This window comes from Myxocyprinus asiaticus, chromosome 26, assembly GCF_019703515.2.
Source record: "Myxocyprinus asiaticus isolate MX2 ecotype Aquarium Trade chromosome 26, UBuf_Myxa_2, whole genome shotgun sequence".
Taxonomy (NCBI): Eukaryota; Metazoa; Chordata; class Actinopteri; order Cypriniformes; family Catostomidae; genus Myxocyprinus; species Myxocyprinus asiaticus.
Window position 1 is genome coordinate 7,146,861 of NC_059369.1, and position 26,916 is coordinate 7,173,776.

General features: G+C 39.4%; 1 protein-coding gene across 1 annotated transcript in view; it reads left to right on the top strand.

The window, feature by feature from the left end:
- Positions 1–20,350, top strand: part of LOC127417021 (protein FAM214A-like) — a 58,640-nt gene extending 38,290 nt beyond the window's left edge. The window contains exons 2-12 of the mRNA XM_051656705.1: positions 8,644–8,828; positions 9,087–9,289; positions 9,398–9,523; positions 9,999–11,562; positions 12,606–12,725; positions 14,215–14,303; positions 14,491–14,581; positions 14,970–15,128; positions 15,406–15,474; positions 15,992–16,191; positions 18,347–20,350. Coding sequence (XP_051512665.1) covers positions 8,644–8,828; positions 9,087–9,289; positions 9,398–9,523; positions 9,999–11,562; positions 12,606–12,725; positions 14,215–14,303; positions 14,491–14,581; positions 14,970–15,128; positions 15,406–15,474; positions 15,992–16,191; positions 18,347–18,500 — 2,960 coding nt within the window. The 3' untranslated portion in view covers positions 18,501–20,350. The remainder of the gene's footprint in view (positions 1–8,643; positions 8,829–9,086; positions 9,290–9,397; positions 9,524–9,998; positions 11,563–12,605; positions 12,726–14,214; positions 14,304–14,490; positions 14,582–14,969; positions 15,129–15,405; positions 15,475–15,991; positions 16,192–18,346) is intronic.
- Positions 20,351–26,916: the final 6,566 nt, after the last annotated feature.

A 26,916-nucleotide genomic window follows, 5' to 3' on the forward strand; every position in this document is an offset into this window, starting at 1 on the left:
CCGAGGGAATTCACAGTGGTCATTATCACAGTTGTGTACATCCCCCCACAAGCCGACACAGACCGGGCACTCAAGGAACTGTACGGGATTATAAGCAAGCAGGAAACCGCGCACCCTGAGGCCACGTTCATTGTGACCGGGGACTTTAACAAAGCCAATTTTAAATCAGTCACACCAAAATACCACCAACACATCAGTTTTAACACACGAGGGGGCCAGGTTTTGGACCATTGCTCCTCTCCCTTTCGGGATGTCTACAAATCCCTCACCCGCCCACTATTTGGCAAATCAGACCACTCTTCCATTCTGCTTCTGCCCGCTTACAGGCAGAAACTGAAACAGGAAGCACCCACCCTCAGAACGATCCAGTGCTGGTCGGACCAATCAGATTCTACGCTACAAGACTGTTTTGATCACGCGGACTGGGAGATGTTCCGGTCCGCCTCTGATGACGACATCGAGGTGTACGCTGATAGCGTAACGTGTTTCATCAAAGTGCGTAGAGGATGTTGTTCCGACCAAAACAGTACGGATCTACCCCAACCAGAAGCCATGGATAAATAGCGATGTTCGTGCTGCACTGGATGCGCGGACCTCCACTTTTAATTCCGGGAATGCGGAGGAGCATTAACAAGCCAGTTATGCACTCCGCAAAACTATTAGAGCAGCCAAACACCAGTACAGGGACAAGATTGAAGGACAGTTTAACACCACCAACTCTAGAAGCATGTGGCAGGGAATTAATATCATCACAGACTTTAAAGGGAATAGAAACTCCGCCATGAACACTGCTGCCTCTCTCCCGGATGAGCTAAATACTTTTTATGCTTGTTTCGAGGGAAATAACACCGCCCTCGCGGAGAGAGCTCTCGCAGCCGAAGCTACAGAGATTAGTTCACTCTCCGTCTCTGTAGCGGATGTAACCCGATCCTTCTGACGGGTGACATTTTCAACCTTTCCCTCTCCTTGTCTGTGGTCCCCACATGCTTTAAAACATCCACCATTGTGCCTGTACCAAAGCAATCCAAAATCACTTGCTTAAATGACTGGCGTCCTGTTGCTCTGACCCCCATCATCAGCAAATGCTTTGAGAGACTAATCAGAGATTACATGTGCTCTGTGCTGCCCATTACAGTTTGCTTACCGCAACATCCGCTCCACTGATGATGCCATTGCATCTACAATACACACTGCTCTCTCCTACCTGGAAAAAAGGAACACTTATGTGAGAATGCTGTTTGTAGACTACAGCTCAGCATTCAACACCATAGTGCCCTCCAAGATTTATGTGAAACTCCAGGCTCTGGGCTTAAACAGCTCGCTGTGCAGCTGGATCCTGGACTTCCTGTCAAGCAGACGCCAGGTGGTTAGAATGGGCAACAACATCTCATCACTGACCCTCAAAACTGGAGCCCTGCAGGGCTGTGTTCTCAGCCCACTCCTGTATTCCCTGTACACACATGACTGTGTGGCAACACATAGCTCCAATGCCATCATTAAGTTTGCTGATGATATGACGGTGGTAGGTCTGATCACTGACAATGATGAAACGGCCTATAGAGAGGAGGTGCTCACTCTGACATGCTGGTGTCAGGAGCACAACCTCTCCCTCAACGTCAGCAAGACAAAGGAGCTTTAGGTGGACTTCAGGAGAAAAGACAGAGAACACAGTCCCATCACCATCAATGGAGCACCAGTGGAGAGAGTCAGCAGCTTCAAGTTCCTCGGTGTCCACATCACTGAGGAACTCACATGGTCCGTCCACACTGAGGCCATTGTGAAGAAGGCTCATCAGCACCTCTTCTTCCTGAGACGGCTGAGGAAGTTTGGAATGAACCGCCACATCCTCACACGGTTCTACACCAGCACTGTAGAGAGCATCCTGACTGGCTGCATCACTGCCTGGTACGGCAATAGCACTGCCCACATCCGCAAAGCACTGCAAAGGGTGGTGCAAACTGCCAGACACATCATCGGAGGTGAGCTTCCCTCCCTCCAGGACATATATGCCAGGCGGTGTGTGAAAAAAGCTCAGCGGATCATCAGACTCCAGCCACCCGAGCCATGGGCTGCACTCACTGCTACCATCAGGCAGGCAGTATCGCAGCATCAGGACCCGCACCAGCTGACTTCATGACAGCTTCTTCCCCCAAGCAATCAGACTTCTGAACTCTTGATCTCTCACGATCAATATACATCAGCACTGCACTTTATTAATCTTATTATCTCACACTGGACTGTCTTAAATTATATTCTCTCTTAACAACACACTGGCAACTGACTATCAACCGACAGCCTGAATGTCAATATAGTACAATACAACCTACTGTATATTTTATATATACTATATATACTATTTTTATTGTATAATGTGTATTCTATATTGTGTGTATTGTATACTGTACAATATTCTATATTGTGTGTATTGTATACAGTATATTGCATATTATTATTTGTATATTGTGTTGTGTGTAGTTATGTGTATATTAGATATGTAAATTGTGATGTGTAAATCTGTTTATTGTAAATTGGTATATGCCTCATCATTGTCATGACTGCTATGTTGCTCGGAACTGCACCCAAGACTTTCACCCATTATTGCACTTGTGTAGATGGTTGTGTGACAATAAAAGTGAAGTGGGAAGTATAATGATTCTAAGGTTGTTTATGCTGTTTCTCCACCGACATGCCTAAATACGTGTCCGGCGTTATGGGCTCGTGGAGGCACGCACAACAGCACCGCTGCTGAAAAACATCCTGGGGAAACACTGAACCCCATATGACTTTCTTTCTTTTTCTTAACACAAAGGGAGAAATTGTGAAAAAAATGTATGCTCAGTGATGTCATACAATGGCAGTTTATGGTGACCACCTCATCAAGCTTAATGGGGAAATGGGGCATTCTAATGAAAACTTGTTTTGTTTATCTAAAAACTGGTCCGCCACAGCGATATTAACAACAGAACACAACACAGCTGCACACAAACCAGAGAACAGAACTTACTAAACATGTCTGATGAGTTTGAAGTTGGAGAATTGAAACGGAGTTATCAATCAAACAGAGAGATAGACAGAGGAGGCTGAAGGCAGCTACAGTCACACCGTGTCCTAACCTGACAGCAAACGGAACATGATAAAAGATATATTTTCTATGTTAATCAGAGTTTTTGTCCTAACCAACCGTGACTAGCGATGGGACATTCTGTTCATTGAAGCCAGCATCTCACTAGCCGGCTAAAAATTACTTGATTTTGGCCAAGAATGTTTTCGCTGAGGTATCGCTCTCTTCAGTCAGAGGTCTGTCACAAATGCTCACCATTTCAGAATGGAGAAGAGACATTTCCACCTCCTGTATCTCTCGGTTTGATGTTTCAAATAGATAAGGCTGAGCATAGAAATGCATCTATTCTCCAACTTCAAACTCATCAGACTTGTTTAGTAAGTTCTGTTCTCTGTATTGTGTGCAGCTGTGTTGTGTTCTGTTGTTAGTATTGCTGTGGTGGACCTGTTTTTAGATAAACAAAACGAGTTGTCATTTGAATGCCCCGTTTCATGAGCGGACTGCTTAAACGTGCTCTCGTGCAGTCTCATGAACGCACAGAGGAGAGCAACAGTCGGTCAACAGTTTCACTAAGTAATACATTAGATTTCAGTTTGTTTCTCACCAAACCTCATCGTATGCCTTTTAACAATCAGTAGTCTCATGGAATAATTTATTAGACTTCTGAATTATACTTTTGTGTTCTTTTGAAGCTTGATGAGGTGGTCACCATAAACTGCCATTGTATGACATCACTGAGCACAACAACTTTTTTACAATGTCTCCCTTTGTGTTAACAAAAAGAAAGAAAGTCATATGGGGTTATAACAACACAGGGGTGAGTAAACAATGACTGAATTATTTTTTGGGGGGTGAGCTAACCCTTTAAAATTTCAATTAAAGATTCTTTTAATACTTTTGATGAAGTCGAACTACACTGATTGTGCAGTATGTTGCACGCTGTAGAATAGATTCAGTAGTGGGGCTGCTGCTGAATTGCGCTGCAGAAAACACTGGCAGAGTATTCGTACGATGTGCATTGGCGGAAATTTGCACGCTTAGGAACCATTTACCGTTCTGGTTCTGAACAAGAACCCGAGTCAATCGACACTTATTGGCTAGTTAGACACCTGTAGTACCAGAGCTTGGCTAAAAGTGGCCCTCAATTACAACAAGCCACAAATAACATGATGGAATAAAACAAAAAATAGATTTCTCAAAGTAAGAGGCTGTAAGACTTGGCCTGTGTACTTCAAATAAATGTATCCTGCTGTGATGGGTTTAAGCAATTTCTGTTCTGAATTTAAAAAAAATAATTTTCTTCCAGCAGAAACTGACCACAGTTTACATTGCCTTGTTTGCCACAGAGCACTCGTCCCATCTCCAGGGCAACAGTGCACGGCCAGTCTCAGTCAGTCACCATCCGTGACTGTACCCGTACAACAAGGGTATAGAGCAGGGCAGAGCTGTAGAACGGTTATACCATCTGTTTATGAAAGCCACATTAGTTTGCCAGGCCTATGTCATGATTCTTTGATTTCAACAGATACAGTGCTCTGAACGAGTCAACAATGATTCACTGTAAACAGAGAATATATAAAGGAATAGTTCATACCACAATGAAAATCCTGTCGTCATTTATTCAGCCTCCCATGACTTACTTTCTTCCATGAAACACAAAGAAAACATTTAGCAGAATGTCCAGAGAGCTCTTTTCGATACTGGGGACATTTGGTAAGTAATGATGTCAGAATTTTCATGATCAGGCTAAACGTTCCTTTTAAATTTAAAATGATGAAACTGGCACAGTTCTAGGAATTCTTTCATGTATTATTCACCTACATTGCCATGGTGCCTGATAGATACATAATGATATGCTGTGTTTTGTTGAACACCCTATAAGGAAAGAAGGGAAGTCAGTAAACTGGTTCTACAGAAGTGGGTCAGGGAACAGTTCTCCACAGTGTCCTGTTGTTTTCCTAGATTAAACCGGTCCAGCAGTCCAACAGTGTCACCAACCGTTGGGTTTGCAGTGTGTTATTTTAGCTACAAGGCAAGCATGGTGTGTGAATTTGCCATGTGAAGACCAGCTGACGTGCTTTGGCTTAAATTGTCACCAGTATGGATCTGGAAACGAAGGTTCATTCATGCATGCTCACCCAGTCACCAAAAGAGCCCTGTTGTAAAATGTGGTTTCCAAACTGTTGACAGATAGAGAGTAATTTTTTTTTTTTTTTTTTTTTTGTAGAGCTCTGTTGTGTGTCCTCCACCCTCAGGTCATTCTTTGTGTGCAGTGCCTTTTCAACCTAATTTTAACATCACATCAGGTGAAGTTCAGGATTCTATCTGCCAGTATGAAACGATTGAGTAAGCATGTCACATCGCTCTGTGAGGAATATTTCAACTTGTTTTATGTTGTTTTTGGGCTTGTTTTAATCAGACCATCTGCTGTAAGTAACAATATGCTATTTCCCATATTCTATTTATGTTTCATGAAGTAATAAGAGAAAATGTGACAAAAAATATATATTTATATTACTTAGGGGCAGTCATTGTCATGTTTTCGCTTGCTTCATGAGTCATGACACATGAGAATGAGTTGGTCAGGTTCCAAGGAATCAAGTCCAGATTCAAAACTTTTAAACACCTATTTGTTTCAAGTGAGTGGTTCTTAATTATCTTGCTAGAAGTACCAGTTTAAAGGGGTAAAGGCAAAATGGAAAATTATCGGCTACTGGTACAATGAGCTGTGAAATATTTTATCGGCTATCGATTTCAGCTGCAGTAAGCTGTGTATTATCATTATCGGTATCAGCCACAATGAGCTGTGAATTATCGTTTATCATTATTGGCCACAACAAGCTGTGAATTATCATTATCGTTATCGGCCACAACAAGCTGTGAATTATCGTTATCGGTCACAGTGAGCTGTGAATTAACAGTTATCATTATCGGTCACAGTGAGCTGTGAATTGTCAGTTATCATTATTGGCCACAACAAGCTGTGAATTATCGTTTATCGTTATCGGCCACAACAAGCTGTGAATTATCGGTTATCGTTATCGGCCACAACAAGCTGTGAATTATCGGTTATCGTTATCAGCTACAACATGCTGCAAAATAATCGGTTATCGTTATCGGCCACAACATGCTGCGAATTATCAGTTGCATTAGTTTTTACATTATTCCAGATAATGGCACTATCTGTTCGACTAATGGCAGACAGGGACGGATAGTGATCTTAATTCAAGAGATTTGGCTTTTTTACCTTTTGAGTATTCCATTTGTTAATGTTAGTAAGTTAGGTGGCAAAAAGCATCCTTTTGTGTAAATATATACCTAAACTTAAAACATAAGCATAATTGTCTTAGGCTGTTTTTTAAGCTTTTATGATTTCACTGGAATACTCCTTTGGATCTTAAAGGTAACTTAAAAGTAACTTTTGCTTGTGTAATCTTGGACTTACAGTGACACCTAGTGGTGTGGATTCAGCATCATTCAAAATCAGTAGTTTTCAGTTACAGGTGCCATTGTAGAAATTCACTATTCACAATCAACCATGATTAATCCAAGAGTGAAAGTGTCCAATAACAAGACAGTTACTGAGATTAAGTGAGTAGTATTCAGCTGGTCATGTGATTCTAAAATGGTGGCCCCCATGAGGGCACCCCTCCCATGTAGAATAAAACAGCTTTTATAAGGTTACTGATATGAGTCCTCATCTCATGTAAGCGGTTATGTTTTTATATGTTTCAAAATTACAATTCATTTTAATTAATAAAACTTTTTTAAAGGGGAAAGAATGACACCTTTGCGCCTATAAACTTTATTTGACTTTGTATTACTTATTATAAAGCATACACCCTCATATCAGTGGAATAAGGGTGTGCATTCAGGAATGGGACATTCTCTTGCCCTGTTTTCCCAGGTCTCTGACGCTTTCAAACAATAGCCCCATTTGCTGGATGTAACGGACCTAAACTGCCATGTAGATGCTTTTGTTTGTGTCTCAAAGCTGTGGGTAAACCCACTCCGCTGTAGTGTATCTCGCTTCTGTCTGGTTCTCAAGAAACATGGAATAATTATGAGCACAAACGATTCTGCTGTGAACTTTTTGTTGTCCTTACAGTCCCGTGGCATGCCTGCTCTGTATGTACAATATAAAGTGATTCACCTGCAGCTCAGGGTTTCCTGCGATGTTTATGACAAGACTAACGTTTTGGCTATTACAAGGCCTCATTTGAATTGCCATGTTTATTTTTATGCTTATGCACAACACTTTTGGTATTCAAACAGTTTGTGGGTGTCAAATCCAGTCCTGTTTTGGAATTTTACCAGAACTGACTCAGAATTACATTTAATGCATGCAACATGTATTTCTGCATTCCATGCAGTTACAGACAATTGCGTTCTTATTAAGCTGTTGATCAGGTATGTTTTGCTGCTGGCACAATAGTGTGGCATGTTTGTTTAGCCCAGTTTCCATAGCTGATAAATAAGGCAAAGATTGTTTGCTATGGATAAACAGTGTTACCTTTTTTGAAACGGTGTTACTAGCTGTTTGTCTGTGGTTTTATGAAATAAATAAATAATAAAAATGAAAATGAAAAATTACTTATGGTACTTGAACAAACTTTAAAACTTGGTTAAATATGTAATCTAAGTAGCAAAGCATTAATTGATCTTTAAACACAGAGGTCTCACACAAAAACCTGACAAATTTTTCTTGAATATATTGTAGATAAGTTTCACAATTAGAGCACAAAAGTGTGGGGTTCAGAAAGTAAAATCTTAATCATTTCTCTATAGATAAATAGATTGTTAGCAGTAATGTATAAACTTTTCAAGACAGACCTACTATGAGCTTCTGAAATTGTTAATTGGTGTTATATGCTTCTGTAAAAGCCTTGAGTCAATGTCATTTTTAACTTAAAGGTGTACTCAGTAATTCTTTTCCCCATTAAAAAAGTTTTACTCCTAAAGAAATGAATTGTAATTTTGAAACATATGTATAAAATCATGACCACACACATGAGATGAGGCCTCTAGTCATATTAGTAACCTTTCAAAAGCTGTTTTATTCTACATGAGGGAGGGGTGCCCTCATAGGGGCTGCCATTTTAGAATCACATGACAAGCTGAATACTACTCACTCAATCTCAGTAACCATCTTGTTATTGGACACTTTCTTGGATTAAATTAATCATGGCTGATTGTGAAAAGTGAATTTCTACAATGGCATCAGTAACTAAAAATTATTGATTTTGGATGATGCTGCATCCACACCACTAGGTGTCACTCTAAAGTCAAGATGACAAGAACATAAAATTACTTAGTGCACCTTTAATTTAAAGAAAAATGTTGCTTAATTGCCAGATTCCTGGTGAAGAACTACTCTACCCAAAACCCTTAAGCAATATACACCAATCAGAGAAGTCTCTGTTGTCATGGAAATGGGAATCATGGCAAAATGGCTCGCACACTTTCATAAAGCATTGTGCATGATGCTGCGTGAAGCTGCTAGAAAAGTGGGTGGTCACTGCTGTGCTCTATAGAGAGAGATTTGTCTTAACTCGAACCATGTCTCTGTTTTGTCTTTTTAGAAGCAGCTGAGGAGTTCTTTGAGTATGATGCTGAGGAGTTCCTCATGTTCCTGACACTCCTGATCACAGAGGGGCGGACTCCAGAATGTTCCGTAAAGGGTCGGACCGAAGGGCTTCACTGCCCACCTGCCCAGTCAGCTATGCCTGTCTTCACCAAACATGAATGCAGTGACAAAATACCACAGGTAGGTTGCACCTTTTTTCCCCACACCTTTAAAATCTATCCTCCAAAGGTGGAGCGCACAATTAAGTTTTGCTCTTGCGGCTGTATCCATGCGGATAGTTGTCAGTGTAAAATGACTTAGTGCATCCTTATTGACTCAAGGCTTGTTGATTTAGTGTATGATGTTTGTCTTGTTTTGCCTCCTGAAAACTTTCAAAGTTTGTCTAATACAGTAAACAATGTAAAAAGTTGAACAAAAAAAGTCATCTTCCCAATATAGTGTCGTCAAGCAAGGAGAACGAGGTCAAAGGTCATGTTGCTATGGCGCAATCACATCCCCATCATGATTGAGGTGATGCTGCTTCCTGACTGTTGCTATAGCGACGAAGGCCCGACCACAGACGGAACGGACTTAAATGACCCAGCAATAAAGCAAGATGCGCTCTTACTGGAGAGATGGACTTTACAACCAGTGCCCAGACAGTAAGACTCTTCACTTACAGTACTACTAATACTTTACATTGTAAACACTTTATTTCACACAGGTAGTGACATAATTTTAACAACGTTTTTATTTGGTGTTTCTTTTAGGAGTGGAGATCGCTTTATTGAGGAGAAAACCCTGCTCTTGGCTGTACGTTCCTATGTGTTTTTCTCACAGCTCAGTGCGTGGCTCAGTGCTTCTCATGGACTTGTACCCAGAAACATCCTTTACAGGTAGCACACGCTACACATGCAGGGATTGTTTCAAATATAAGAAAGAATGAGGACTCTTTGTAGATGTCAAATTAGCCACAACAAATCAAGAATAGTTTTTGCGGTGTACCTCAATAGCTCTTTTCCAAAACCTAGTGATCTGCCTTGCTGCCATCTGTCTAGGTATGCAGCTACCTTCTAAGGCAGCATCCTAACTAAAATAGAACCACGCAAGTTACTAATTTGGAACGCTGTACATGGGCAGCAACTACACTCGCCACACAAATAGCGCTGCTCAAGTTAAGTGCCGGAGAGACTCAACTTACCTATTAGGCCTTAAATTGCTGTCTATGTATGCAGCCCACTAGGTTTAGGAACAGAGGTTGTGTGTGTATATGTGTTTCCATGTGTGTATTTTTATGTGAATTTACTGGAGCTCTTGCATGGTTTTTGCTGATCCCGTTTGTTGATCTACCTTCTTTGCTGAATTTTGCAGAATAAGTGCAGCTGATGAGGAACTGATATGGAACTTCTCGCAGACCCCCTATGAACATGCCTTCCCTGTCCCAAATGTATCGCACAGTGTCGCTCTCAAAGTGCGGGTGCAGTCTTTGCCTCGCCAGCCTAAATACCCCGTACTCAAATGTAGCATCCATTCAGGTCTAGCTTTCCTGGGTAAAAGAGGCCTGGAGCATGGTGAGGGGAGCACCCATGCTGGAGAGAACCACAGTTCCCTCCGTCTGCCAGGGTCTCCACTCTTCTCCAGGCCCCTACATCCTTCTCCACCTCCTCACAGCCCACGTAAATGCCCGCCCTGCCCAAAGTCCCCTCTCCCGCCAGGCAAAGCCGTCAAATGGTTTTACTCTCGGCTGAATGGAGGTGTGGACATCCCCCCAACCGAGCCTTATAGCTTGTGTACTAATGGTGCAGAGAGACCTAAGACGTCAAGAATGGAGTCGCCAGTTCGTGCTTTCAAATCAATGTCCCTTGCCGACTCTTTAGCAACCCCTAGCCTGAGTCCAAGCTCCATCTCAGGTGAAACCAACCCCCTCATTGGCTCCTTGCTCCAGGAGAGGCAGGAAGTCATTGCTCGCATTGCTCAACGGCTAAATTTCTGCGACCCTACAGGTCCTCATCTCCCTGATGCCCTCTTCACTTCTCATGAACCACCAGGACACAAAACACCCTGGAGCTCCTTGCAGGACAAGGAGCGCTTGAAGAAATCCAAAGAATCCCTTTTCCCTTTTCCTCAAACTAATAATGGAACTGGCCCTGAAAACCCAGAGAGGAGCCGGTCATCTCTTTTTGACACCCCCTTGAGCCCTAGAAGCAGAAAGCAGCTAGACCAAGTGGACCACGAAGCAAAAACTTCCCCAAAGCTGTCAACCTGTCGGCGTCTTGTACTAAGTGACCATTCTCCTGAAGGTTCTATGATTGCAGACGCAGTTCAGGATATCTCAAGATTGATTCAGGAGCGACTTCAACAGTCCTACAGTCTTCTGAACGGCACCTATAAATTCAAGTCCTATCAAAATAAACAAGTAGGCGAAAGCCATGATGCCCATTCAAATGGCTATGTATCTCCACCAAGCCATGAGAAGTCCTCAAGCATAACCAATGGCGAGGCAAGCACAAAGCCTCGCATTTCTCAAGCAACAAAATGTTGTCAATCTCCTGACTCTAATCATAGCCAGCAAGACTGTTCTAGTAGACCACTACATGTGGCCAGCCTAAAACTTGAAGACCTCAGCATAAAAAAATCACAGCCTTTAATGGCAAGTAATCACAAACAGAACACCAAAAGAGAATCCTGGACCTCCTTGAAAGACCACACAAGCTCTCCTCAGGAGAATGGGCTGACACTAATTGGATACCTCCAGCCTTCCAAGACACAAGAGTCAATCCAGGAGAAAGGAGCAGAGAAGCACATCCAGGATGGGTCCTCCAGTCTTGAGAAGGATGAGAACCAGGAGCCCTGGGCATCTCTTTCTAGAAAACCTGCCAACTTTACTCACTGCACCCCCAGTCCTTCTGTTGGTCCTACTCCAAGCAGTCATATGGTGAGTAGATATCAGTCTCTCCCACCTTACAATCTTTTTATATCTCATTTTAAGCCTGAAAGGAATAGTTCACCTAAAAATGATAATTCTTTCATTATGTACTCACTCTTATGCCGTCTCAGACTTGTATGTCTTTCTTCTGCGAAACACAGAGATATTTTAAAGGATATACGTCTGTTTGTCCATACAATGCAAGTCAATGAGGTCATGTGATGTGCGATCATGATTTGAAGCTTGATTACTCTTACCAACAGAAACCATGTGAGGAAAACTAATTCTGTATATTAACACCATGTCCTTATCAGGTCTGACAATTGACGATGAGCTATAGGACAGTGGACAGCCCCACCAACAGTAAAATCTCATTGGTCCAGAATCCCACTCTACCCTGTAAATTCTGTATATACAGTAGCTGTATATTAAACAGATATGTTTTGATTGACTGTGATTGTGTTGCATCGATTAGCATTTTTGCTTCCAGTGTGGACTGGCAAATTACTTGTCGCTGGAATCTTGCCCCATCGTGCCTGGTTAAGACGAACATTTTTCCATCAAATCTATTTAAACCTACTCTGATCCAAGAAGATTCTGAATTCTCTGAAAACAGTTTGCATGCCTGAATTAAAAGTGAATTGCTCTCCAGTCATTGGATTTGACCTATACCTTTTGTCCATGTGGTTTGGAAACTACTGTATTTTTTTTAAACCCAATGGTTAAATGCCAAAGTATACTTTGGTTTTCCAAGTGATGCTACGTCTCACACACTTTGGGTGTGACGCAAGTTTTGTCATTAACACATTATGACTGTCCTCGTGCAGCCCAGATTTTCTAGACAGTGTACGTTGTCTGCACACAGACTGTATTAAAATAATATCACAAGGAAGTCGTAGCACACATATGCCGAACGTGTCCATAAGTGCTCACGGTCAGAAGAGCATAGTAGAGCGTAGAGGCTGAGTGTAGCAAGTGGAAAAATTATACCCTAGCCTTTATTTTGATGTAGTTTTAAGGTTCTTTCACTCCTCTTTTTCCCCTAAATGCAGAGACGCCCCCCCTTTCCACTGAAGCCATGCAGTAACTGGAAACAGAATCGTCACTCCATAGAAGGAACAGCAACGAAAGCCTTCCACCCCTGCACTGGCCTGCCTCTCCTATCTAGCCCAGTAAGAGCACAGTTCCCTCAGTGGCCCTCCAACAAAGAGACTTGAGCACAGCATCTGCTCAATTATTGAAAGAGTCTCTGTGTGTGTCTGTGACTCATCTGCACTCACATCTGAATCACTCCTTGTTTGTCTCAAATGCTGTCCAGACTCAGGTATCCAGTATCAACATCCTGTCTTTTGTAGAGTTTCTGCAGTTTGGGCCTCCCGTATCACATGCTAATGAAGTGGCAGGGGCCAAAATAGAGCCACTTCCTCCGTATAACTTTTTATAGGGAGGACGTTTTTATTAATAATTTCCTTTAATTCTCTCAGTGATTGGACCGTGAGTGTTTTGAAATTAAACTAATGGCAGCTTCACTCTGAGGACTGAGATGTGTGCTGTGTGACTCAAGCACTTGTGTGGGAGTCTGGTTCTTCTACTCCACAAGAGTGCTTCTTTTGTTTTCTAGAGGTCCACTCGGATTTAATTATCACTCAGGTTTTTCCTTAAATGTTACAATTGATTGAATACAATGATTTAATTTTTTATATCAGAATTTTATAAACAAACTACACAAAGATCAAAACCGACACAAACCAAAAATTACTATGGTATTACCTTGGTTTTTGGACATGTACCATGATACCTCCAGAGTTGTTTTGTTTTTTGTACATGGCACCATGGCATTACCATTTTTTTTTGGACACATACAATGGTACTGCCATAGTTTGTCTGGAAATGTACCATGGTCCTACCATATTTTTTATTTTATTTTTTCGAAACACCATGGTGCTGCTATGGTTTTGAAGACACATACTATGGTATTACCATGTTTTTTGGATATTTACCATGGTACTGATATTTTTTTTTAGACACATATGGTACTACCATGATTTTGTAGACAAATACTATGGTATTACCATATTTTGTTTTGGACGTACCATGGTACTACTATTTATTTATTTATTTATTTATTTATTTATTTATTTATTTATTTTACGTTTACCATGTTTTGGAAATGTACCAGGATTTTACCATAGTTTTTTTAGACATGTACCATGGTACTACTATGTTTTTGGTCTCATACCATGGTACTGCACTTACCAAAAAGTTCCCTCACACTACCAAAAATACAATGGTACTATTATGGTACATGTAAAAACATGGTATTACCATGGTATTTTTGAACTGTTAGGGTACTTTTTGTTTTTGCCATGTTTCCACAGTACTGCCATTTTTTCTTTTTTTCTTTCTTTTTTTATATGTACATGTACGATAGTATTACCATGGTATTCTCTGAAGTAAATACTATTAGATATGAATATCATTGTCATTTAGTACCATGCCATTTTTCAAACATAGTTACTTTTTTGTAAAAATGCGAGAACTTTGATAAATAATGCAAACATTGTGCAAATGGTTGCATGTAGTTTATTTCATCCATCATATTTTAAATGTGCAAAACAAAGATGTAAATGTGTTCACTCACTTCCTCTTTTTCCCCCACAGGTTCCTCAAAGAAAAAGCCAGTCAGGATATTTTGATTTAGACACTTCTGTGATTCATTGCAAAGGTGTACCATGGGCTGCCAATAAGAGGTATGACCATCTGTCCTCACTGTCCTCACTTAATTTCCTGCTGTAGTGCCATTGTTCCATATTACAGGGCCATTTCCTTTGTTAAGGCTTTCCTACATACACTGCCATCTGCTGTGCACACAAAGACTAGGCCTAAAGCTACAGACAACCCAAAATGGCTGACAGAACATTGTGGGTGTGTTTGCAGGGTTTTGAAAAGATTACAAGACTGTGATGAGCAGCAGATCCTCAGTGCCAGCGCCCCACCTGCCAGCCTTAGCCTTTTGGGAAACTTTGAGGTACACAAACAATCACCAAATAATTACACACAAACACACACTATCCTTTAGCCCTCAGTGTCAACACCCTCTGTCCCTAAAAGATTAATAAAGGTTTCCCTATCTGTAAAGAATGTAAAAAAGAAATATATGTGTAATGCATAATTCATAAAACATAGACAGACAGACTGACAAACAGAGTAAATGGATAGATAGACAGACAGATTGACAGAAGAACAGACAGACATAAACAAACAGATGGATGGACAGACAGATAGAAAGACAAATGGTTAGACAGGCAGACAGATGGATGGATGGATGGATGGATAGACAGACAGACAGACCGATCAATCGATCAAGAGAAGGATTAACCATTGTTCAATTATATTTCGTGTTTGTGTGTCTGTAGGAGTGTGTTCTGAACTATCGTTTGGAGCCGTTGGGTACCATCGAGGGCTTCACGGCTGAGGTGGGTGCCAGCGGAACGTTCTGCCCCAGTCACATGACATTACCTGTGGACGTGTCTTTCTACAGCGTCTCTGACGATAATGCACCTTCCCCCTACATGGTAATGGGCCATGCCCTGTGTCTCACATATTCTGTTTGTGTGTTTGTGTTGGATGTTACGTTATTAACATTTCCCCAGGTAGTATTAGCATTATTATTAAGAGTAGTTTGTTACCTTTATATCTTTTTTATTTCGATAAAGTGATATAAAAGGACAACATTCCATTTGAAGGTGTCAGTAACGTTATTAAAGATTCATTAATGCATTACTGCCAAGTTGTACATGCTTTAAAAGGCTCATATTTGACCTTGACTGAGTATTTTCTGGGTCTCTTCAGGGTGTCATAAATTTAGAGTCTCTCGGTAAGAGGGGATATCGAGTACCTCATTCAGGAACCATTCAAGTGGTAAGAATGTCTCATTATTTAAAATGCATTCACCATCATCTGCTTATAAAGTATGTGTCATGGGCATGACACCCATTTGAATATGAGTAATAACTGTAAATGCATGTGATGGTGTGTAATACTAATTATGAGACACAACACTTTGAGAACAAAGGAGATTGTCTGCTACATGATCCTCTCCACTTCCATTTGTTTGGAGATGGGTCCTCTACTGGTGATAGATAGAAAATGCAAAACCTGCAATAAACATGCATTCATTAAAGGATTTTTTTTTGGGGTTCAATACAAGTTCAAAATAATCATATCTTTTTTAAGCATTATATAGATTACCACAGAAAATAGTTTTGATTTGTTTCCTGAGGCAAAAATGGTGCTTATATAAGGCACTTACGCAGGAAGGATACTTAATGTTTTAAAAGTATGGCTACAAGGCTTTTCTATTGTTTTCTATTGTGGATTGTGTAGCTTTGATGTTCAGCACTTGTTTTGTCTCTCTCTCTCTCTCTCTCTGTGTCAGACCTTATTTAACCCCAATAAGACAGTGGTGAAGATGTTTGTGGTGATGTACGATCTGAGAGAAATGCCCGCCAGCCAACAGACATTCCTGCGGCAGAGAACCTTCTCAGTCCCCGTCAAACGCGAGTTCAGCGGACAGAACAACAAAAAGATGCACGTGCTGGGGCAGGGACGAACCCTCCGCTACCTCGTCCACCTGAGGTCAGTACTGCGGAATGATGCAGGTCACACTAAGTGCTCGCTGGGGTGTTTTAATTCGTTGCGAAATATTGTGGTTAACTGTCCAGTAGAGTATCATAAGACCATGAAGCTGTTGGTCTAAACTACACTTACTCATCAGGCAGCCGCTGGACTGCCCTTTCGACTTTTCATTTGTGGCTCCCAACATGCCTATTAATCAATTTATATACTTATTTGAATCATCCCCCAAAAGTGTACTTTTTTGTTTTTGCCACGCAATACAGGGTTTTTCCAGGGTCAAATATGGTCTTTGGTGGTGGCTGACGTACACGGTCATCCACATACATAATGCAGTTTGATTTTTTGTTTTTTACATATTCATGAGTATACCACTTTACTGATTTGGGACTGCTGTTCTATAGTGAAAATCCTTGATTTCTACTCCTTAACAGACATTGTTTTGCTTTTATCAGACTCTTATTGATTTAGGAATCATTGTGATTCAAGGAATATCTGAAGCCAAACCAAGCCAGTTTGTTTCCTATTATCAAAGATCATTAGAGCAGGAAATAAATGACATTATTATACAATTGACTTTGTTCACAATTTATAAAGGTCTAGATTTTTATTCTACATTGTACTTGCCCTTATGTTAACAAGTATTTTTTTAAAGAAATTGTTTATTTAAAAGCCTAAACACATATGGGGGCCTGGGTAGCTCAGCAAGTAAAGACGCTGTCTACCACACCTGGAGTCGCAAGTTCGAATCCAGGGTGTGCTGAGTGACTCCAGTCAGGTCTCCTAAGCAACCAATTGGCCCAGTTGCTAGGGTGGTTAGAGTCATGTTGGGTTAACCTCCTCATGGTCGCTATAATGTGGTTCACTCTCGGTGGGGTGCGTGGTGAGTTGTGCATGGATGCCGTGGAGAACAGCATGAAGCCTCCACTCCGCGGTAACGCGCTCAACAAGCTATGTGATAAGACGCACAGATTGATGGTCTCAGACATGGAGGCAACTGAAATTCGTCCTCCGCCACCCGGATTGAGGCGAGTCACTATGCCACCACGAGGACCTAGAGCGCATTGGGAATTGGGCATGCCAAATTGGGGCATGTTAGTAAGGGTACTGTAGATGTATAAAGTCTTGTAACTGATGCTGGTGCTGGGCAGGTGTTTTCTCTTTCCCTCGTCAGTGCTGTTCGGAATGTCTGGGAAAATTAGCCATTTGAAATGTCTGAATTGCTCCATAGCGCTTTGAAATAGAAAATTCTCCTGTAGAATGCAAATGAGTCCCATAAGTTTTGTTTTCTGCCCCACGATATCGAGGGCAGCCCAGTTTAATCGCGCATGTGATCCATATCATCATATCGTCTTCAATCACCCCGCAACCAAAAAATTCTCAATGCAGGAAAAACCCTGCAAGATAATTCAAAATGTCATTTTAAATGTTGACGTCGAAGTTAACTTGCATGATCTCATCACATCATCAATTTATTTATTTATTATCCCCTTTTCTCCCCAATTTGGCATGCCCAATTCCCACTGCTTACATGGTGGCGCGGTTACTCACCTCAATCCAGGTGGCGGAGGACAAGTCTCAGTTGCCTCCGCTTCTGAGACCGTCAATCTGCGCATCTTATCACGTGGCTCGCTGTGCATGACACCGCGGAGACTCACAGCGTGTGGAGGCTCATGCTACTCTCCACGATCCACACACAAATTACCACGTGCCCCATTGAGAGCGAGAACCACTAATCGCGACCACAAGGAGGTTACCCCATGTGACTCTACCCTCCTTAGCAACCAGGCCAATTTGGTTGCTTATGCTTATGAGACCTGGCTTGAGTCACTCAGCACACCCTGGATTCGAAATTGTCATTTTGACCCCCCTCTACAAAATTAAACTGAATGTTTATCCATGGCATTTAATATTTTGGCTTGTCATAATTGGTTTATTTTTCTTCAGAAAAAAGTTAAAAAATCAAATATTTCAGCCAGAGTTTCTGAAGGTTGGTTGCTTTGGCATAGAATAACCCAGTAACATTTGCCACCCAATGGTGCAGCTTACTTTATTATCATGCCTAAATTATTGTTTTATGCATGACACTATTTACTCCTTTTAACTGTTTGCTCTTTCTTTCTCTTGTCTTGTGTTTTCTGTCCTCTTTGTCTGTCAGGTTCCAGAGCTCCAAATCTGGAAAGATATACCTCCATCGGGACATCCGGCTTCTTTTCTCCCGTAAATCCATGGAAGTGGACAGTGGTGCTGCCTATGAGCTCAAGTCTTTCACAGAGTCGCCTGCCGACCCCCCTTTCTCTCCCAGATGCTAATCAAATCTAAACTAGTCCGTTCATAATGCAGCACAGGGGCCTTACTTAATCAAAATCTTTTATTTGCCTGTACGTGAATTAAAAATAGAGAAACCCACTCACTTGCACACACATTCACGGAAGGACTATTAACATAATGCCCCTTTCCTAAAAGAAAATGTCACCATTGAATCATCTGTGCAAATGATATTAGGTTTAAAACAACAGATGGTTGAGAGCTTTGATTTAGTTACAAGTTCAAAGCTTATTCCCAGATGTTCGGCGTGGTTCGAGAACTTGATGCAGAAAAACTAAATCCACGGACCATTTTGTAACAGAAGACTAATAACCGAATAACTGCAGAGGATGTTTGAAGAGCACTGTGTTTTTCCATAACTGGAATGAAAATGAGTTTTGTTCAAGGATTTCATTCTTTATACTGTTACCAAACCACTTTAATCGGAAGTGTTGCAATAGAAAAAAATATTTTACTAGCTTAGTGTTTACATATTTACTTTTTTGTCATCAGTTATTTAATATTTAAATTGAACTTTCATTTACTGCACATGTGATGCCTGTTGTGCAAAACATTATGATGTAGTGCAAAATATGTTTCAATCATGCCATGTATTTTTGTCTTTCAAATTCAGATCTTAAATAAAAGAAATATATATTATATCTATAAAATTATCTGTAAACATGCACGTCTTTGGGTTCCATTTTCAACAACCTACAAAATGGGAAAAAACATTCACAGGGTTCCTGGTAGGGGTGTGCAGTGAAGCCGTTATCTGTATTTGTATCTGTATCTATTCATATGACAAAATGATCTGTATCTGTCTCTGTATTCAGATAGAAACCGGGTGTGGGCGGGGCTTAAACCTGAAGTGCGTCAAAAATAAATGAAATGCCCATTTTTAAATGTTACTCTTACATTTATAGTTTCTATTAATAAAATATGCCTTGTATATGCCTTTTCATAATAATAGCTTGATATTTTTATTATTATTATTATTATTATTATTACTTTACAACTATTATTTAAAAAAAATATAATTTTATTCTTTTATTTTTCTTACCAGATGAAGCTGAATTTGTAGGCTACATTAACTGTGGAATATGTTGTGGTTTCTCCTGGTATTTCTGATATTAATATCTGCATGAAACAGAGTTTTCATTTGTCTGTTCATGTATAACAACAATATTCTGGAGGCAGGAGGTGTCAAGCAAAATGTGAAATGTCAAGCACACATTTTGCAGTGTATAATAAATACAAATTCACACATTAAAAGAAATGAAAATAAAATATAGCATACAAACAGGTGAAAGTCCCGTAAATCTATAAGGAATTTTTACGATAAGTCACCATTATTTAGTTAAATAATAATAATAATAATAATAATGTAAAATGTATATAGCACCTTAACAGAGGTAGCACAGTTTAAAGAAGAAGAAGAAAAAAAGACGGTGAAAGTTTCAGTTTCTTTGCTTTACATAAGGAGGAATATTCCTAATAGATGAATACTCTATGGAGCATTTCAACTTTTATTTTTATTTTTTTCAGAATAAAGTCTTAACCAGATAATTTCCTTAATCGCTGAAGTGAATATAAATGTGGTCAACTTTAAGAGATGGATGGACGGGCTCCGACGTGAAATCATCACTTCATGTCAGGAGTTTAACATCACGCTCAGGTTTAGGCTATAAATAAACACGAGAATCACGTGTGAATCGTGTGATACATTAACAGACATTTCAAGAAGTAGAAAGTGTATATGATGTCGTATGTTAATGTTACAATTTATAAGCTCCAGACACGCACAATTAACAGAGACCGCAAACGGAGTTGAGACCGTGGCTATCCGATCTGAAATCACAATATGCGCAAGTTTACACTTTAGAAATATTGGCTTCACAGATTCATAAATTCTTTGTAATTTTGTATAAAGTTGAAGTCAGAAGTTTACACACACCTTAGCCAAATACAATTAAACTTAGTTTTTCACAATTCCTGACATTTAATCGTAGAAAACATTCCCTGTCTTAGGTCAGTTAGGATCACTACTTTATTTTAAGAATGTGAAATGTCAGAATAATAATAGTAGAGAGAATGATTTATTTCAGCTTTTATTTGTTTCATCACATTCCCAGTGGGTCAGAAGTTTACATACACTTCATTAGTATTTGGTAGCATTGCCTTTAAATTGTTTAACTTGGGTCAAATGTTTTGGGTAGCCTTCCACAAGCTTCTCACAATAAGTTGCTGGAATTTTGGCCCATTCATCCAGACAGAACTGATGTAACTGAACTCTAGATCTGCTTCAATGGGATTATATGCATGAAAATAAGAAAAAATCCAAGGCACTTCTTCAGGAACAAAAGTTAAAAAGCCCTTTTTATTATTATTTGGCTAGTCACATTAGGATATTAAAATTGTTAAAGAAGTTACAAACAAATATCATTAACTGCACACTGATGCATTTAGCAAACATCCTTCCTCAGAGTGTTTCAGTACCCATCAGGTCACAGGTGTAAGTGCAATTAACTACTGAATCCGAGGAGATCCAAAACCTTGAAGGGGACCCGTCTTATTTTTAGACATCACAGGATCATAATAACGAAGATACAAACATACATACTAAATAAAAAGCATTTCACCACATGTATGTATTAACAAATTCCCACATTCAACCTTCGAGAATTACAAGTTGAAGGGAAATATTTTTACAGAAATGGGGTCAGATCAGGGAAAGTGGTGGCCTTCAAATGAAAGATCCAAAAAGCCTCTCTTTGTAGAAGTCTTTGTAATCTATTCCCCTTCCCAATAAACTAAAAATCTTTAAAGTAGAAGGGTTTGAATTATGTACAGATGCATAATGTTCTGCCATAGGGTAATCTTCATTTCTTGTGTGGGTTGCATTCTTATGATCCCACAGCCTATCTTGCTTAGTCTACACTTAGTCCGGCCTCCATAGAAACAGTGGCAAGGACTTTGAAGCCTATAGATTACATATGGACTCTTACAATTGATAAATGATCCAATAGAAAACTCTTTGTTAGTAAAGACATCAACAAAATATTTTGTATGGATTACAATGTCCACATTTAAACAATACCTTTATTTCTCTGTCCAACCAAATTACTTCTCACTACTCTGTCCTTAATAGTAGGGACTTTTCTGTAACTCACAATTGGAGGCTCCTGAAAAATTTCACCTAGACTTGCATCACTTTGGATAATTCCCCAGTTCTTGTTGATTATCCGTTGAATATGTAGTTGTGAGGCAGAGATTTTACTCTTGGATTTCTTTTTAAGTAGATCATCTTGTTGTAGCTGTCACTTTATTCAAAGTCTGATCCAACACTCTTTTTTTGATATCCTCTGTTCTTAAACTGGTTTGCCATATCTGTAGCATGATTTGAAAATTCTGGATCTTGATCACATATACCTCTTAGTCTTAGTCTCTGAAATTGTCCCAGAGGTATATTATGCTTCAGAGGTTTAGGGTGAAAACTCTTTGCATGTAAAATGGTATTACGGTCCATATTTTTTCTGAAGAGTGAAGTTTGAAGGCATCCATCTTGGTCCTTGGTCCTTTGCTATATTCAAGGCTCAATTTGATGCAGCTGTTTGTAGAATTCAGAAAAGCATGAAAACTTTGTAATTCCGTTTCATTTACTTCAAAAATCATGCAAATGTCATCAATATATCTGGTCCACCATTTTATATTATTACAAAAAGGATTTACAGCAACACTGAAGACATGCTCCGCCTCCCACAGTCCCCAAAAGAGGTTGGCATAATTCAGCGCAAAGCATGCCCCCATTGCAGTGCCTTTGATCTGTTGAAAGAAGTTATCTTCAAACAGAAAAACATTGTGTTTCAATGTCCATTATGTAAGTGTTGAAATGAAATCTGTAGGAGGAAGTAGTGTCTTAAGGCTCTAAGACCTTCATCATGATTAATATTAGTATACAGAGCCTCCACATCCATAACCACCAAAAAAAGATACAGAGTCAATAGTTCCTATTTCTTTATTTATTTTTTATCACATCCGTTGTATCTTGGATAAATGCTGGAAAAGTAGGCCTCGGTACCAAAGGTTTAATGAAAAAATCAATATATTGTGTAAGTGGTTCTAAAAGACTTCCATTATTGGAGATAATAGGACGTCCAGGAGGCTTAGTCAAGTTTTTATGGATTTTTGGCAGCATATAGAAATATGCAATACGTGCATTTGTTACATAAAGGAATTTGAATTAATTATCCGTAATCCACTTATTATCTCTTGCATCAGTGAGTAAATATAACAGTTCTGTTTTCATCATCTCAGTTGGATCACATCGTAAACATTGATAGAAATTCTTAACCTTGAGTTGTCTATAGGTCTCTTCTGTATACATATTTCTACTCCATATTACTACTGCTCCACATTTATCTGCTGGCTTAATCACCAAATCTTTGTTATTTGCTGGAGAGATCAGCACCTCTTGCTCTTTTCTTGTTAGGTTCCTCTTTACTGGTGTGACACCTTTTTAAAAAGAAGTTCAACATCATAATTAACATTTTTTGACAAAAGTGTTAATTGTAGCATTCTGTATGGGGGGCATAAACAATGATTTTGCTTTAAACATGCAGCGAATAGTTGAAGAGTCCTGATTGTCTCCAGAAGCAGTGTCATGTTCGCCCATCCTATGCTCTCAACTGTAAATTCTGATGAAAACTAAATAGATCTATTTGAGTTTTAAACTCTGTCATTTCATCATCTGGGCAAATGAGAGACCTTTTGATAGAACTTGTACTGCATCATCCGTTAATGGAAAACCAGATATATATATGATAGTTTTGCTGCCTTTTTTCTCCCCCTCCTGTTCTTTCTCTTTGTATTGGATTGTCCGTAAATGGCTTTGGCTGTGACTGTAAAAAAATTACTTGAATCCGCTCTGCTATCAGAAAGGTAATCATCATCACTGCTGGTCAAATTAAAGGAGACTGAATGATCACTGAGCTGTGTCCTTCTTGGGGCATACCCTCTCAGCTTGCTGAGTGTAGCTGTTTTCCAGGTATAAACCCTTCCATCTTTTCAATCCTTCTCATCTCTCCTAAATTTATCCACTTTCTGTTTCTTTAGATTTTCTGTAAATGTGGTCATCATTTAACTGAATTTCCAAACTTTCCTTTTCCTCCATTTTTACATTGTTTGCAATCTTGTTCTTAATTTCAGTGATCTCTTACACTTGTGTGTCAATAAAAAAAGTTACTCAGAGGTCCTTAGAGAACTAAAATGTCCATGTCAAAAATCTGCCATAATAATATTATATATTAATATTATTTCCCCCTTTCAGTTAGTTAATTTCTTTTAACCAACATCAGTCCTGATCATAACTACCAAATATTCATCCATTTTCAGGATTTTAACCCTTTAAATGCCCATTTATTTACATAATGCCACTGTTGTTTTTTTACACACACACAAATTTCTCAATATACAAATACAAAACACACTCTGACATCCATACCAACACACCCTCACAATTTTAGCTGCATCATTTATTCAATTGGTCTGCAGTGCTCTATAATACAGCAAACAGAAAATAGGAAAAAAGCATGTATTTGCTCCATAGGCTAAACATGAGAAAACTGGCGCCATCTGGTGGAAAATATGAAAAAATTTAATTTTGAAGCCAGGGCTCCGGAATGAAAGCATAATATCACAGAATTCATGATTTTATAATTTAATGGCACTGGGATCAAATATTGCAGTATTAATGGGTTTCAATGGGGACATATGATTGAGTATTATAGGAACGGCAGTTGAAATATAAAAAATCCCTTTGGCAAAATTTATGCCATTGGCATTAACACAGCCAAAATGATCGAAAAAACAAAATGAAAAAGACAAAAATGTCCCGAAGGTTGCACAAGGGTTAACCTTCTCTCTATCTTGTTTGGGTTCTTCAATCATCAGTAGCATTAAGTCTAATGAACATTTATTGACAAAAGCTTCCCATTTCTCTGTAAATTCCTTGTTGTCTTTACCATAGGTGGGAAATTTGCTGATACGTAATCCTCGTGGAATGAGGCCACGTCTCCAATAGTCAGAGAGAGTAATCGCATTCAATTCAAGTTTAACATCTCTCTGAATGAGTGTTTTCCATTCCAAAAAGGCACAATTTAGGTCCTTATTACAGTCATCAGATGTGTTTGATCCAACAAACAAAGTCCCTGCCACAATAATATTTTGGCCTTCCTCATGAGAAAAAGATAAAGTTTTCTTACATTCCATAGTTGAGCGAGGTCCACAGACAGTCCATCTGTTTATCTTCCATATGACCTAGTCCATATGACCTATTGGGTACTGACACACTCTGAGGAAGGCTGTTTGCCGAAATGCATCAGTGTGCAGTTAATGATATTTTTTTGTAACTTCTTTAACAATTTTAATGTCCTAATGTGACTAGCCAAATAATAATAAAGGCGTTTTAACTTTTGTTCCTGAAGTGCCTTGGATTTTTTTCTAATTTTTATGACTAAAACCCAACCAAAGAGCACCTTCTGGGATTACTTCACAAGGTCCCTCCAGCAAGTAGCGCTCCAAGATGTTTTCCTTTTGATCTATTAGTTATTGTACACAAATCTGGGTTTCCATCCAACTATTTTATGCACATTTTTAATTTGCGCTTAAGAAAACCTGAATGTGAATGCTTGATATGCACATGAAAAATGTCAAAATTCTCTCAGAGGTTTATGCGCTAGGCAGAGGTGGATTTTCTAGAGTTTTGCATATGGCAAAATGCTCAATAATGTGATGGAAAAAGTTTATTTGCAAAACGAGGATGTGTTTTGACAATTTGTGCACGTTTCCGCTCCTTTTCACAACAAAGCAATTCTTCGAACATAGCCCTTGACATTCGGAAGTGTTTAACCCACAGCTGGTTGTTAATGTGGGTCCTCACAATCTGTCAGACCAGATTTGAACGCGACCACTCCCAGGTATACAGATGCTGAAGGCGTATGGACATAGCAGCCATTTCAAGCTCATTATATGAGATATTACGCTCTTTCTGCGGCATCTCCTGGCAGCATTTAATAAAATGATCTACTCCCAATACAAATAAGTGCTCGAATACCGAAATTAAATTCTGCATTTTCTTTTGTCAGATTTTTAGAAATGCTCTTAAAAATGGAAAACATTTGGATTGAGACCCAGTTTATGTCTAATTGTGCGGCAAATTTATTCTGAGAGTTGTAATCACTAAGTATATACTTAAATTACTTTAAGTACGCCATTTGTAGGTTGGGTTTCAGAAAGGTGTAAACAGTGTGGCGCTGTCATTCAAAACATTGTTTTAGCACCCTGACCAGCTTGATACAGCAACATTGGCTCAACTAATGGTGAGAGATTGGGGCAGGACTATCTGTTTGTCCAACCAATGGAAAATGGGAACCTGTTTGAAAATAATCATTATTTCTGTAATTCCATTTGCTGACACTGGTTACGTCTTTGTAAAACCAATCTTTTTTAAATTAATGAATCCTCCAGAAATCATGGAAATTCATTGGTCAAATTATGTTAGAACTCTGCATTCTCTGTTATAAAGGTCACAAGTTCCAGAAGAGTAGTTCAAGACACTAAAAATGAATGGGACATTTCATGCATCATATTAGCTGATATACTTTATATCCATACAAACATTTTGAGATCATGCATTGGAAGGGTGTCATTCTTGCTTGGAAAACATGTGACAGGAACAGAGTAATCCCCCTGTAGAAGTTTCTGGTTATGTAACATACAGTATGTGACCAGTTTACTCTGGTAAATCCATGCCATGGATTTCATACCAAGATCACTGTGTGGCCATTTCAGGCTTGTACAAACTTATTTGTGGCATGCTTTACATCACATCTGAATGTTGGAGGATTAAACACAGATTTGCATGTCTGTTTGCCGACTGTGGAGGTTACATAACATTACTATTAAAAAGGCTAGAATGTGTCCAGAGAACCGCTGTTGTGGTTTAAACCACCAGATGCTGCATCATTCTAGGGCATGTTACAGCAGTGAGATTTAAATTAGTTTTGTGGAGTGTGTTGCAACTGAAAATGCGTTGAAGCAAAAGTTCAGAATCTTTGGCATAATTCTTCACTGTAACTGTTAACAACCCTTACAAAAAGTAGCCTGCTGTGTTGGTACCATACAGTGGTGGTATAGATGGGAATGACATGGTGCTGAATGATAACCGTGTTAATGTACCAAGGAATGCCATTCAAATGCAAGAAACAAGAAAAGAAAACTATGGTGCATGTCCAAAAAGTAAATAAATAAATAAATAAAAATTAATCAAAAATAGTAGTACCATGCTACTCTTTTTGTTAGTAAAGTGAGGACATAAATGTTTGACTCTGAACTGTAACAGGGAGAGAACTGGTGAACAGA